This window comes from Petaurus breviceps, unplaced genomic scaffold (genome assembly GCF_028583685.1).
Source record: "Petaurus breviceps papuanus isolate PSGF00001 unplaced genomic scaffold, PetGlider_PUasm1.0 91041, whole genome shotgun sequence".
NCBI lineage: Eukaryota > Metazoa > Chordata > Mammalia > Diprotodontia > Petauridae > Petaurus > Petaurus breviceps.
Window position 1 is genome coordinate 42575850 of NW_027187400.1, and position 14524 is coordinate 42590373.

The 14524-nt window shown below is 51.6% G+C and overlaps 1 protein-coding gene across 2 annotated transcripts in view; it reads right to left on the minus strand.

Annotated features, from left to right (window-relative positions):
• Positions 1-7735: 7735 nt before the first annotated feature.
• Positions 7736-14524, minus strand: part of NUMBL (NUMB like endocytic adaptor protein) — a 10996-nt gene continuing 4207 nt past the window's right edge. The window contains exons 6-10 of one of the 2 annotated variants that reach the window (XM_069079543.1): positions 14018-14158; positions 10695-10884; positions 10114-10415; positions 9190-9312; positions 7736-9097 (exon numbers count right to left, since the gene is read on the minus strand). In XM_069079543.1, the coding sequence (XP_068935644.1) occupies positions 8276-9097; positions 9190-9312; positions 10114-10415; positions 10695-10884; positions 14018-14158 (1578 nt within the window). In that variant the 3' untranslated portion in view covers positions 7736-8275. Of the gene's footprint in view, positions 9098-9189; positions 9313-10100; positions 10416-10694; positions 10885-14017; positions 14159-14524 lie in introns of both variants that reach the window. The other variant, XM_069079544.1, reaches the window with a different exon arrangement.

Here is a 14524-nt window from a genome sequence, read left to right on the forward strand (position 1 = left end):
TCAAGCAGCATTCTGAGGACACTGTTTATATAAACTAACAAATACAAGGTTAGGAAATTGAGGGATTAAATGCCTTGCCCAAGGTTACACAAGGAGTAAATTAGAGAGAAAGGATTTGAATCCAGGGCTCCTGACTCCTTATTCAGCACTTTTTAAAAAAATCTTTTTGTTTAAGAGGCAGGGCGACTTGCCCAAGGTTACACAGCTAGTGTTAATTGTCTGAGGCTAGATTTGAACTCAGGTCCTCCTGACTCCAGAGCTTCAGTACTCTTTCTACCACACCAAGTGGATTGTCATCTTTTGCCTCTGTATTCACCCAGGATGTCTCTCTTTCCTCATTCCTCTACCCTGCCCTCCCAGATCCTTCTTCTCTTTGTTCTGGGCCCAGACCAGGCTCCTCCTCCTCAATAAATCTTCCTTGATCCCCCTTCTCCAAATGTTCCTGACACACTAAGGAGCTCTCCATTGCCTAATACAATTCTACTTGGTATTGAGACAAAAATTGAGGAGCCATTGATTAGGTATTACTGCCAGTAATCAATGATGCAGAAATAGGGGAGAAAAACCCACAGTCTATTATGCTAAGAGCACAAGCATCATTGAACAAAAAAATTCAGTGAACATCAGTTTCAGTAACCTATAGGTTTTGGTAACATAAGCAAGATGGATATAGGGGAATTTCAGAGAGCAAATAAAGGAAGATAATGATTTCTAGACCAGAGAACAGAAGGACAGAAGAGGAAGATCTATAGGAGTCTAGACAGTTAACCCTGAAGCTAGAGCTGAAATCTCAAGCTTGAATTTGTAGGCAGGCAGAGCCAAAACTAACCAGCTAACTCTGGGACTCTGATGTCTCAGCTTGATTTTGCAGACTCTAGCTAATTATATAACCTCTTCATCTTAAGGACATGCCACTAAGAAAGTTAAGCCAGACAGAATCATGCTTGTTTGGGTACACAGCATACTCTACCCTCAAGTAGATTGTAAGCTTCTTGAGGACAGGGACTGGTGTTTTCCATCTTTGTATTCCTGGCACTGAGCAAAGGGTCCTGGGTGTAGTAAGTATTTAATATATTAGATCTGCTGGGGGTTTGGGGTCTGGGCACACCCTGGCTGGAGTCACCTATTCCCTAAATGTCTCTTCTGAGGAGGTTGCTATAGACAGGTTATTTAGTGAGTATTGACTCTACTCTTGGCAAAATTTCAGGTGCAAGAGAAAGTATCTGATGAGTCTTTCTGTCTCTTTTCCAGAAGCCCATGATGGATGGCTGTGTGTTCCCCTGGATGATGCTTCTATCCCTGTGCCCTTCTAACCCTGGAAGATACCCCCTTTTCTGTAGCTCCTACCTCTGATCAGTCAGTTCCTATTGTATCCTCTATTTTAAGGAAATACTGGGATGAACCATATTTGGTCCATTTTTTCTCCTGGCTCTGGCTCTGCCCCTGACTCTCCACACTTACTTCTCTACCATCTTCCACCCCCACTCCCCCCCAGTACCTTTTTTCTCCTCCCCTTTCAACTATGTTCTTCCTCTATTCGAATGTAAGCTCCTTGAGGGCACCAACTGTCTTTTTTGTTTGTTTGTTTGTATTTTTAAGCACAGTGCCTAGCACACAGTAATCATGAATTAATGTTTGTTGACTTGACTATCTAGAACTTGGAGTCTAGTTCATAATGAGGAATCACAGGGAATCCTCATGGGAACATGGGTAATATTTGGTAAAGAACTTTATTCTGTTGAATTTCATCTTATATTGACTAGAGGGTACAAGAAGGTTTACTGAAATCCCCCAAAGATAAGAAGTCCTAGTGGAGGGGACTTAGCACAAATGACTGTGTGACCTTGGACAAGTCACTTGCACTCCAGTGCAGCTCTCTTTCTTTGAGCTGCACAATGGGTTCACATTTGCATTGACAGAGGTAGTTTCCTCCTAGGGAGTTTACTGATTAGACAAGACATTGAGCTAAGGGGAAAGGAGACAAGTATTTATTAAGCTCCTATGCTGTGCCAGGCACTTTATAAATATTTGGTCCTCTCACAACAACCCTAGAAAGTAGGTGCTATTTTAAGGCCCATTTTACCAATGAGGAAACTAAGGCAGATGAGGTTAAATGACTAGCCCAGGGTCACACAGCTAGGAAGAGGCTGTGGTTGGATTTAAGTAGCTGACTCTGGGTACTAAAACCTCTATCCCTAGTTTCCCTCTCTTCCCGGCAACCTCCAGAGGCTCCAAGATGGGAGAACCTGAAGGAATTCTAGAGGTTATCTTTTATTTTATAGATGAGGAAAGTTCAAAGACTTGTCTAAGGGAGAGAAGGGATTTGAACCCAAGATCCCTGACTCGTCTAGAGCACGGCACTGCTCAGATTCATCCCAAGGAGCCGGGACTGCCTCCCTCACGCTAGTGTCTATCCCACTATCCGTGCCAATCTCCCGTGCCCCTTCCCCAAGATATCCCTTCAGATGTTTGCAGCCAGGAAACAGGCAAGTCTCCTCTCTTCCTCCTGCTCCTTCACTGGACCTGGGCAGCACATCTCTTGCCCTTCCCCTGTGGAGCTGGGGAAACCAGGGGGCCTCGGTTTACTCATCTGTAAAATGAGACGGTTGTCCCTTCCAGTTCCAAATCTGAGCTGAACCTGCCCCCATCCCCCAAGTATTCAAGCAAGTCTGGGCACCCTTTTCCCAGACATGCTTAAAAGGGCACTACAGTTCGATTTGAGGGTGGAGGGGATGGTTGCTCGGAAGCCTGGGTTCTTCCCATAGCGCTATGCGAGCTGGCCTTGCCGTGGGATGCTGCGCAAGGCCCCTTTCTTCTTGCAGCCTCTATTTCTCTGCTAAGTGTCAGTCCTGGGAGGGGAAGGGGAGGGAAGGGGCAGGGGCCCCTCCTTTCCAGATGAAATCTACCCGGGGAGGCTGGAGGAGAGGGCGGAGGTGGGGAGCCGGGTGGGGCTCCCGAGGCAAACCGAGCCCTCGTCGGCCCACACTTGCCCCAGGCGCCCAGGAAGGTGGGGGCGGGGAGGAGAGACGCGTCATTGGGAAGAATTAGCTCCTTCCCAGAGAGCTCTCCTGGCGCAGTTCCCTCCCCGCCCCCTCAAAGTGCTTGCTGCTCAACCCAGATTAAAAAAAAAAAAAAAAAGGAGGAGGAGAAGGGAGAGGGAGAAGAGGAGATGGGGAGGGTGGGCATAGCGGAGCTGGGGAACAGCGGCAGGGCGATGCTGAGAGGGACTCCCGGAGCGCGGAGCCCTGGCCACTGCTTCTCTTTCCCCGGTCATCCTATAAACATTTAGGAAGCGCCCGCTGTGTGTCCGGCCTGTGCTAAACGGCCCCATCCCCAAATCCCCCACCTGCCAAGCATCTTCGCACCTGGCCCACATCCACTCGCAAGGGACAGGCAGTTCCGAGAGGGAGGAGAATCATTCCGTGAGGAGCTTGGAAAGGGACGTGAAGGGTCACATTGAGCTCTTAGGGAACATTAGAAAAGGCCCCCAGGGGGAGGGGGTCACACCGAACTCCAAGGAGGCCTTACAAAAGGGCAAAGCTACCAAGAGGAGGGGGCGGGTGTCACACCGCATTTGTAGGAGAAATGATGCAGCCTCAAGGGGGGAATCGTCAGGCTCCATCCCCAAGAGATATTAATAATGTTAATTAATAATAATGGTAGCACTTAAAGTCTGCAAAGCACTTTTTACAAATATCTCATTTTATTCTCAAAACAACTCAGGGAGGTAAGGGCAATTATCCCCATTTTACAGATGAGGAAACTGAGGCACTTGCTCAGGGTCAAACAGCTACTAAGTGTCTGAGCCTGGATTTGAATTCGGGTCTTGACACCAAGGTCCAGCCCTTAATCCTCTGTGCTACTTAGCTGGACTCATTAAAAAATGATTAGGCTTCAGGGATTGGGTAGGGCCGATAGTTGGTGCAGTGGATAGAGTCCAAGGTCTGGAATCAGGAAGACTCATCTTTCTGAGTTCAAATCTAGTCTCAGACACTCACTAGCTGTGTGAACCTGGGCTAGTCACTTAACCCTATTTGCCTCAGTTTCCTCATCGGTAAAATGAGCTGGAGAAGGAAAGGGCAAACCATGCCAGTATCTTTGCCAAGAAAACCCCAAATGGAGTCATGAAGAGTCTGACATTACTGAAAAAGAAATGAACAGCAAAGGGATTGGGGGTGGGGGTGGGGAAGGAATGTCTCAGGGAAGTCTGAGAGAACATTAGGAAAGGACCTGAGTATAAGGAGAAAAATGTTACACTCCAGTGGAAGTTAGATTTTTTTTGGAAAGCAAATGGACCACTCAAATTCATTTCCACTGAGGACAAGGAAAGACAGGAAGCTGGGTACCTGGTGGGTACAGGCAGGGTTGATCCCTGGACTTCTGGGGCATTGGCTCTCTCCCCCCAAACCCCATTCCCATCTAGTTTGACTAGTCCTGTTGATAGGAGCTTATCTCCTCTCCGGAAATAATCTACTTCCAAATGGTTTAATGACTTTAGGTATGTCCTTCTGTCTCTGGGTTCTTTCTTCCTTGGTGAATAAGGGGTTTGAAAAGGAACCCTAGACAGGAAGTTAGGAGCCCACTGTTCTCTAACCAGACTTCTTGTACTTTGGGCAGGGACATATTCTTCTGTAAATCTCAGTTTCCCCATCTGTGTGGACCTTTCCTGACCCTTCCATTTTGTGGACGCTTCCTCCCTCTTCAAATTATTTTGCATTTATCTGTGTACATGTTATTTTCTATCAGGGCTAGTGACTACTATGTGCCAGGTGCTTATATAATCTTATTTGATCCTCATAACAATCCCAGGAGGCAGGGGCCATTATTATTCCCTTTTACAGTTGAGGTAACTGAGTCTGAGAGAGGTTAAGTGATTTGCCCAAGGTCACACAGCCAGGAAGTGTCTGAGGCCAGCACTGAACTCAGGTCTTTCTGACTTTCGGCCTAGTTGATCTATCCTCTACCACTTCACCTAGCTGGCTCTAAGGAGACTGTAAGCTCCCTGAGGGCAAGGACTTTCTTTTTTCCTTTTTTGTATTTCTAGCATCTAGTGACCACCTGGCACATAGTAGGCATATGGAGCCTAATAAATACTTGTTGAATTAACAGTGTTTTAAATTTTTTTTTAAGCAATTGGGGTTAAGTAACTTGCTCAAGGTTACACGGCCTGTTATGTTGTATGGGAGCCAAGTATCTGAGGCCGGAACCAATCTCAGGTCTCCGAACGCTAGGGCCCGCACTCTTACTCACTGCACTACCCGGCCACCCCTTCATTTTCTTTTTTTTTTTTTTAAAGCAATCAGGGTTAAGTAACTTGCTCAAGGTTACCCGGCCAGTCATTTCTGAGTATGGTGCTGAGTATCTGAGCCCAGATTTGATCCCCAGGTCATCCCGACACTGGAGCCGGTGATCTTACTCGCTGAGCCACCTGGCCGCCCCACCCCTTCATTTTCTTAATGATAGGAGTGGACAGTTGGTCAACAAGCATTTATTAATGCCAAGTGCTGTGGTAAGTGGTATGGGTGCCAGTCATGGGGGAGGGCAACCCAGTTCAAGAGAAGCTAATGTTGACTGGACCAGGAGCATGACTGGGAGCCAGTCCCTCCTCCCCCTCTCAGGTTCCTTCTGTGTCAAATAGGTCAGTGCTGCCTGCCCACCTGCCGGTCTGCAGTGGGTTGGCAGAGAGGGGCCACGTCCTAGCTGGGTGACCCTGCACCCCCCACTATAAAATGGACAGAATGCTTCTACCGGGGTCTACAGGAAGAAACGTGGGGGCAAGCCTTCGGGTTCCAGAGAGATATGGGTTCTTTTTCATTAAGGAGCTCTGGAAAGGGGGTGTGTTATTCCTTCCCCGGGGTTGGCATTGGGGTCTTTCCTTCAAGAGTGCAGATTTCTTTGGTACTTGCATAAAATGGGTCTTGCAGCATCTGGAGAAGTGGCCACGCCCTTCGGGGCAGAGCCGGGGCAGGCAGGGAGTCATCACATCTGGCTCATGTGAGGGCATTTTAAGGAATGCCAAAATATTTTGGAAGTTGCTGTGGGTAAACAAGTGTCAGCCCCAATGGAGCCCAGGGGAGGGCTCCCCCGGCCAGCACTGCCTCAGGCTCCCCACCTAAGAGTACAAAGGGATCTCAGATCTAGGCCCAGTGCCATATTTTACAGATGAGGAAATTGAGGCCCTGTGAAGCTTGGTGACTCACCCAAGGAGTAAGAAGCAGGGCCAGGCCTTGAGCTTCAGGTGCTCTGGCCTCCAGATCCAGGCTTCTGCTCTGTCCTATGCTGGACAGGAAGAGAAAGAAGGATAGTACCTTCCTCTGCCCCCTACATAGAAACAGTATAGATGGAGTGCCCAATCTGATGGGAACTGGCTTGTAAACTCCATGTTAGAGTTAGTTTACAAGGTCCTTTCTACACTCTCATTTCATCCTCATGAAAGCTGAAGTCAAGAGGATAGACATTGTTATACCCATTTTTCAGATGAGAAAAGTGAGGTTGAGTGGCTGGCCCAGGGACAGTGTGTGCTAAGCCTCAGAGGGCAATACTCCTGATTCCAGGGCTCCCATCTGGCCCCCAGCACTAGCTGCTTGACCCTGAGAATGCCACTTAATCCTTCCTTTTTTAAACAGGAATTATGATAGCGCCTACCTCTCAGGTTATTGTTAGACCTCGATGATAAAGTCCTCCTGCAACCATAATCTCTCATTTACAAGGTGGCCTGGAGCCCCAAGGGCCCTAAGAGACCTCATTTTTCAAATGAGGAAACTGAGTCAGGCAGGATAATCTAATTGGCTAAAGTCATACGGGCGGTAAGCCGTGGTCAGCAGATCTGAACTCGGCTCCTTCGTGTCCAAGGCTGGCACTCTAAATATTGTCCTCCCTCTACCAAACCACTTACTCAACCTCGCAAGGGTATCCAAGCTCTCTAGGGCAAAATGGGGCTAATGATTTTTACAAAGCCTATGGTGATTTGGAATGGGGAGACCTTTTCACATCAGATAGGGAAAGTGAGGCTCAGGGAGGCCCTTGAGTCACATAGGGGAGTCTCACTTTGTATTTCTGCAGAGGATTTCTTCCCAGGCTCCTCTGACCAGTGGGGGAGGGGGGCTGGGGAAGGGAATAAGGAGCAGGGGAGCTCTTTTCAGGCCTCTTTCCTAGGTGGCACAGGGGACAGCCCCTTGGCTTTCCAGGCAGAAAGACCCTAGTTCAAATACAGTCTCAGACTCTTACTAGTTTTGGTGACCTTGGGGCAAAGAACTTAAAGCTTTCTCAGTCTCCTCATCCGTTAAATGGGGATAAAATGGCCCCTACCTCCTAGGGTGGAGTGACAGCCAAAGGACATGGCTCCAGGGCCAGCTCTTACGTGAAGCCTTCCCTGATTCTCTGCCCCTTTCCTCTCCTCTTCAATGACCTATGTATTTATTGATGGGTCTACAGTGGCCTCGTAGAAAGTAAGCTCCTTGAGGGTAGGGGCTGTTGACCTCCAGCACCTGAAACAGTGCCTGGTGAATGGCAATGCCAGAGATGCTTCTTACCTCTCCCCACTCCCTGGGCCCCAGCAGCTTCACTCAGGGACTTGTGGGTCTCCATTCAGGCCTTCTTTCACCATGCAATGCACTGTTAGACCCTCCCAACTTCGGCGGTCAAGGGATGGTCCTGGGGTCCCAGGAACTTGGTCTCCTGCCCTGCCCCAGGCCTAGACACACAGACAGGATCCCCCCCGCCCCCCCAAGGCTCCTTTATATTCCTTCTTTATTGGCTCTCATTGTATAATACAAATCTGCAGGTTTAGATACAAAAAAAAATCTGGAGATAAAAGATAGAAAAGTCCAGGCGGTGATGGGCACAGCCCCTGTGCCCGCCGGGCATTCATTCCCTGCTCCCCTCTTCCCTCAGCAGCGGGCACAGAAGTGAGGTAACAGCAGCTTTCCCCAATCTGCCCAGGCTCTGTGCAGGCCCCATGCTCACTTCACCTCTCCCTGTCCCTCACCCCCAGTCCTGGCTAAGAGGGGGAGGCCTGGACGTCACCTGGGCATTGGCAGTGGCAGTGGGCTGGGCTGGGGGGGAGCCCCTTGTCTTGTGCTCAGGCATGGACCCCAGGGGCAGGCATCTTTCCCCTCACACACACCACCCCTCCACCCCTAGGGCCAGGGGAGCAGGCAGAAGAAAATAACTCTTACTTGTGAGGGGGGAAAAGGGAGGGGAGAGACACAGCCCCCATTCCCCTGAGGGCATCAGAAGAAAAGAGGGGAGGGCAGTGCTAGGCCAATTTTGTGTTCTAAGGGGCAGTGACATGGGTCCATCCCTGAATTACACTCCCTTTCACCATCCACGACCCGAATATGAACTCTTCCCTTTGGACAAACGCGGGGACAAGGGAGAGGAGAGGATAAGGGAACATGGAGCTGGGTGGATGGAGGGGGGAGATGTACAGAGATACTTGGGCTGGAGAGAAGGGTGCCCACAGGCTTAGGCCCCCCAGGCTACAGTTCAATCTCAAAAGTCTTATGGAGGTCTCCAGAAAAAGGGTTTGATGGCCGCTCAGACTGGGGCTTCCCCTCCAGTGCTGCCCACTGAGCCTCAAAGGGGTCCGCCTCTGGGGCTGGGGCTGGCCCAGGCTCAGGGGGCCAGGAGGCCCCATTGGGTCGAGGGGGTGGTGGTGGAGGGCAGGGGGCAGCCTTCCCAGCCAGGGCCACAGGCTGGAGCTGGGTGGCCGAGGGGGCAGCAGCAGAACAGAAAGCATTGGCGACCATTTGGGAAGGTGTGATGCCCACCACGGGCACCCGGGGCACTGGCTGGTAGCCCAGGCCTGGGTAGGTGGGCACAAAGGCAGGCTGCATGTGGGGGGCAGGCAGGAAAACTGCCATGGGGGCAGGCGCAGCAGGGAAAGGCTGGAGAGCTGGCGGCAAGGAGGCAGGTGCAGCGGGTGCCCTGGGACCTGGCAGCCCCTGCTGCTGCTGCTGTTGCTGCTGCTGCTGCTGCTGCTGCTGTGCTTTGGCCACCTGGGCCACCTCCTCCAACCACCTCTCAGCCTCTGAAGGTGTCCTCTTGTGCCCCAGTGGTGGTGCAGGCAGACCTGGCTCAGTCCAGGCAGAGCTTCCTGGGGAAGGCAGGCAAAGGCAGATGGGCACATGGGGGCAAGGCTCAGGGGGTACCCCCCTGCCCCACCCCCAGGTGACACTGTGGCATTACCTGCAGTGGAGGGCTGGGGCCCTGGCAAAGGGCCACTTGCATTGGCAAAAGATGAGCTGATCTGTGTGCACAGGGCATTGATGCCATCACTGTCACTGGCCCCTGGGGCCTCCATCTCCAACACTGGCAGGGAGAGACAGAGAGAGTTCAGTCTTTCAACAAGCTTCTATCGATCCCCTTCGAGGTGCCAGGCTGGGGACACAGACAAAACAGGGCAGAGAGAAGGGGAACCCAGAGGACTCCTTGTGTCCCCAAGAGACCGCTGTGCCTCAGTTTCCTTCTTTGTGAAATGAGGGGCCTAGAAAAGAGCCTTGGTCTGGGAGGCAGGAGAGTGAGACTCCAGCCCCTGCTCTGCCCTGGACATCCACTGCCTCATCTATACAGAGAGGGAGGGTTGGCCTTGGGAAGCTCTGACATTCTCTCCTGTTTTTCTAGGCAGAGATATTGAAGCGGTCCGCCATCTCCTTCTCCAGCTCATTTTACAGATGAGGAAACTGAGGCAACCAGGGTTAAGTGACTTGCCCAGGTTCATGCAGCTAGGAAGGGTCTGAGGTCGAATTTGAACTCAGATCTCCCTGACTCCAGGCCTGGTGCTCTGTGCACCATGGCGCCCCCTAGCTGCCTTGACTGGCCATACATTTCATTAAACTTCTCTTGCCCTCAGTTTCCTCATCTGTAAAATAAAAGGATTAATTAGAAATCTTTCAATTCCGTGCTGTCTTTAAATCTGTGATTCTTCCATGTTGACGCCAGTGCCCGGCCTATCTCTGAGCCCTCCCACATGCCCACGGCCCCTCAGCCCCTGCCTCTCCCCTGGCTGCTGCCCAGACCGGTGCCCGGCCTATCTCTGAGCCCTCCCACACGCCCACGGCTCCTTAGTCCCCTTCTGCTGGGCACAGCCTCCCTCTCACCTGTGCCTTTCACCTGGAAGTCCGTGCGCCGCTGGAGGGTGGAGGGCAGCTCATTCAGCCTCAGAGACAGCTGCCTTTTGAAGGGTGAGTTCTTCTGACTGAGGGCAGGGAAGCCCCGGAAGGAGCCCTGACGCACTAGCTGCTCCAGGGGTGCGTGGCGCCGGGGGATGGCAGCAGCCCCAGGACCGAGGGGAGCTGGGCCTGGAGCACCTGCTTCTCCCTTGTCGCCAGGTGATGTGGCCGCGGGGGTTGGGGACATGTGGCCTGGCTGGGCAGGGCCTGGGGTGGGCATAGCAGGCACGGCAGCTGCCTCTGCTGTTGTGGGCAGAAGGCAGGGGGGAGTAGGGGTGATCATACAGCCAGCATCACCGAGACTCTGCTTAAGCAGAACTCTGCTCCCTCCCCTTCCCACACACTCACCTCCCCATGTCTCTCCACTCCCAAAGTCCCCTGGCCTGTGAAGCTCAGCCAGTGCCTTGTCAGGAAGGCCCCCAGCTTCTCTCTCCTACTGAACATCTCTGCCACTCCCTCCAGGAAGGCCACCCCCTAGACCCCCCAGTATTCTTGGCTCATTTCCCAGGCTGGGCCACCCACCTTTCTTCTTCTCTGGGAGCGGGCGCTCAGTGGGCCGGCTTCCCCCGGAGAGACGGAAGGAGCCCTCCCGGGCAAAGCTGGTGCGACTGGCATCAAAGGCAGCTGTGACCCCACACTCCTTCTCCCTCCTCTGCTTCCTCTCCAAGCAGGCAGCAAAAGCACACCCTACAGCATGGCTCAGCCGCTCACCCTACGGGGCCCAGAGAAGACAGGGGAGAGCTAGGGTCAGGAGAGGCCAAGGGCCCACAATGGCCCTGTTGGAGCTGGGAGAGACCTCTGAGGCGCCACGACCGAGACGCCCCTCTGCAAACATTCTACAGGCAAGCCCCTGAAGCTGGGAGGCAGCCTGGGAGACACCTCCAGCGGTTCCTGAGCTTTTCCTTCAGTCAGTCAGCCATTCCCCATCCTCCTTCCCTTCAAGGCCAGGCACCATCTGAGGCCCCGGGTTCCTTGAACACACTAGTCTTGGGGGCCCTGCCCCCAGCCTTCTCTTCTCCTGGACAAACAATCCAAATTCTTTCAACTGATTCTGAGGTGGCCTGGACTTGGAGCTGGGAGCCCTGCTGCACACCCATCTCTGGATCCCCCTAGCCTGCCTCAATGCCCTCTAGAATAGGATCTTCAGCACTCAATGCCAGGCTGCAGGCATGTTCAGAAGCCAGCTGCCACTGCCCGCTGCTGACCTGGGAGGTATCTGTAGTCTGGGACTGAGACTGCCCCCAACCATATTGAGCTGGGAAATGGATCTTGGGAAATCCAATGGAAGGCTCTGTATTGATTCTTTTTTGGTGCTGGGGAGGGCTAAGGGGAAGGTGAATGGGAGGATGACCCAGGAAGCAGTTTGGTAGAGTGAATAGGGTCTGATTCACAGTTCAAATATCTGTTACCTTTGTGGACTTCGACCAGTCACTTTTCCTCCCTAGATTTCAGTTTCCCTTTCTGTAAAATGAAAGAATTAGACTCCATGACCTCGGAGGTTCCTTCTGGCTCTCCAACTATCTGAGCAACCTTGGGTGAGTCCCCTCTTTGGGCCTCAGTTTACCCTATCTGAATAATGAAGAAGATGGACAGGGCTGTGGGTGGGTCTCAGGGAAAAATCTGGGGTAGAGGGTCTGGACCAAGCTCAGTGGGGTGGGTTAAGGTTTGACATTCGGGGCTTTTTTTTGTTTGGCACTCAAGGCCTTCTTCTATCTGTCCCTACTCTATTTCCCATTCTGCTCTCTCTTCTACACTCTTCTCCTTCCAGTCAAACTGGAATTTTGTTCCCCAAAAGAGCACTGTGTGTTCCTATCTTGGCTCACACTGTTCCTATGGCCTGCCAGGAATGTTACCCGCTCCACACTCCATCCCCCACCCCCCAACCTCAGCTGGCTGAATCCTTTAACAAACAACTCAAATACAAGCAAGGCTCCAGAGATGGAAGGCCCTCACAGGCCACCAAGTCTGACCCCACTTCATGGATGAGGAAACTGAGGTGTCCGAGGAGGGATCAGAACATAGCTCTGGCCCTCTAGCCACTGGGCCACAATGGTCTTTCTGTAGCCTGCCCCGGGGGCCCCTGGGACTTTGCATAGCCCTAGTGTTTGTCTGCTTCTGTCTCAGCAGACTGCTAGGCTGGGAGCCCCAAGAGGGCAGAGCAGAGACTGGATGCTTATGGGGACTTTGTGTTCTGCCCCAAATTCCCCCAGTCCTGGGCCACCTAGTGCCGTCTGCACCCAGAAGACACTTAGGCTGGAGTTGGGGAAGGGGGGTCCAGAAGACAGCAGCCCTCCCCTCTAAGGACATGCCATTCCATTATGTGGGGTGGGGGGGAGCAGTGCGCACTGCCACTCACATAGATGGGCTTGGAGAACTGTCAGGACAGAGGATTAAGTGGCTAGCCCAAGAGATGGTCAGGGGGGATCTCCCAGCCAGGCCTCCCTGCCTGCCATGATGACACACTGCCATTCTCTGTGGCACCCATACACACACACATACATACATACATGTTGTTGTTCAGTCATTTTCAGACATGTCTGACTCTGTGACCCTATTTGGGGTTTTCTTGGCAGAGATACTGGAGGAGTTTGCCATTTCCTTCTCCAGCTCATTTTACAGATAAGGAAACTGAGGCAGACAGTGTTAAGTGACTTGCCCAGGGTCACACAGCTAGTAAGTGTCTGAGGCTGGATTTGAACTCAGGCAAATGAATCTTTCCTCCCTCCAGGCCTGGAGCTTTGTCCACTGCGCCACCTAGCTGCCCCTATAGATTATACATCTACATCCGTTATCTATCTATAACCATATATCTGTGTGTATATGTATATACAATAGATTCTACACACGTATACAATGTAGATCATACATGTATCTATGTCTCATGATCTCTCGGTTACACTCTATCTCTCTCACTCACTTGATCAATACATTGTAAATAATTTCAAGTGATTAACTGCAGGAGGGGAGAGGGGCCCAGCAGCTGGTGGTTGAGAAGGGGATTTTGGAAATAAATGGTCCTGGAGCTGAGCTTTGGAGAAGCCGAGGACTCCAGGAATAAGAGGTGGGGAGGGGGAGCTCTCCAGGCACAAGGGGAGTTGACCAAGTCTTCTCCCTAGGCTGACAGGAGGAGGCTGGGCTCTCATTGGAGCAGTAAAAGCGCCCCTTAGGCAGGTGGGGGGCTCCCGCCTCAGTTTCCTGGCTTAACTCACAGGATTACCCTGCTTGCCTTCTCCATGCCAACTAAAGGCACCCAGTCCCCTGGACCCCATACTCGGCATCTTGCACAGGTGGTGTGGCATGTACTCTCCTCTTGTAATCCCTAGCTTGGGGGGCAGGAGGGAGGGGAACAAACACTTATTAAGCACCTACTGTGTTCCAGGCATTATGCTAAGGGCTTTACAAATATTAGCTGATTTAGATCCTTATAACCACAGTTGAGGAAACTGAGGCAGACAGCAGTCAAAGGACGTAGCCAGCTGCTGTCATAGGCTGGTTCCACTGTGCTACCCAGTGGCCTCTGCGGCATTCTTCAGGTCCCATCTCCTACCCAATGATGTCTTTTCTGTTTCTCCCCCTTCCCAGTTATTAATGCCCTTTTCCTCCAGGGCTTGCTTTGTGTTATTTTATATGGTCTGTATTTACTTATCTGTGTACTCACTGAATCCCTCAAGGTAGATTGTAAGCTCCTTGAGGACAGGGACTTGTGTTTTCATTTTTGTCCTTGTCTCTCCCTCCAGCAGGTAGCAAGTGCCTTATATGGAGTAAGTGCTTAATAAGTGTTCAGAAAATTCAACTGGGATTTCAAGGGGACCAGGCTGGTCCTTTAGAGTTCAAGGGCCACTGACCGAGTCCTTGAGTGCCAGAAAACAATGGCAGATCCAGCGCCGGGTGGTGCCATCCCTGCAAATGTAGGAGAAGGCTTTGTCTAGGTTTCGGTCCGGGGCACAGAATGAGACCTTCTCAATGGTCTGGTCCACCAGCAGGTCCTAGAAGTGTGGGACAGAGGAAGGTCATTAGGGCTGGGAGAACCTTAGAGCAGCAGATACAGGGCTTTGGAGCAAGAGAAGCCCTTAGAACACATCTTTTTAAAAGAATGATCCTTCTTTTTTAGAACAAGTGGAAAAACTGTCTAGAGGAAGAGAGACCCTTAGAACATTTTTTTTTTAAATGTCAGGGCTGGGAAGGGACCTTAGCAACCAGAATACAACTCTCACAATTTTACTAGTGGAGGAAAGAGACCTGTCCAAGGTCACAAAGTAAGTTGGGCTGAATTGGAGACAGAAGATGAACTTACTGTCCAAGCCTCTTTCTGATAAGTAGACCAGGGAGTCAAGAGACAGACAGAGAGAGAG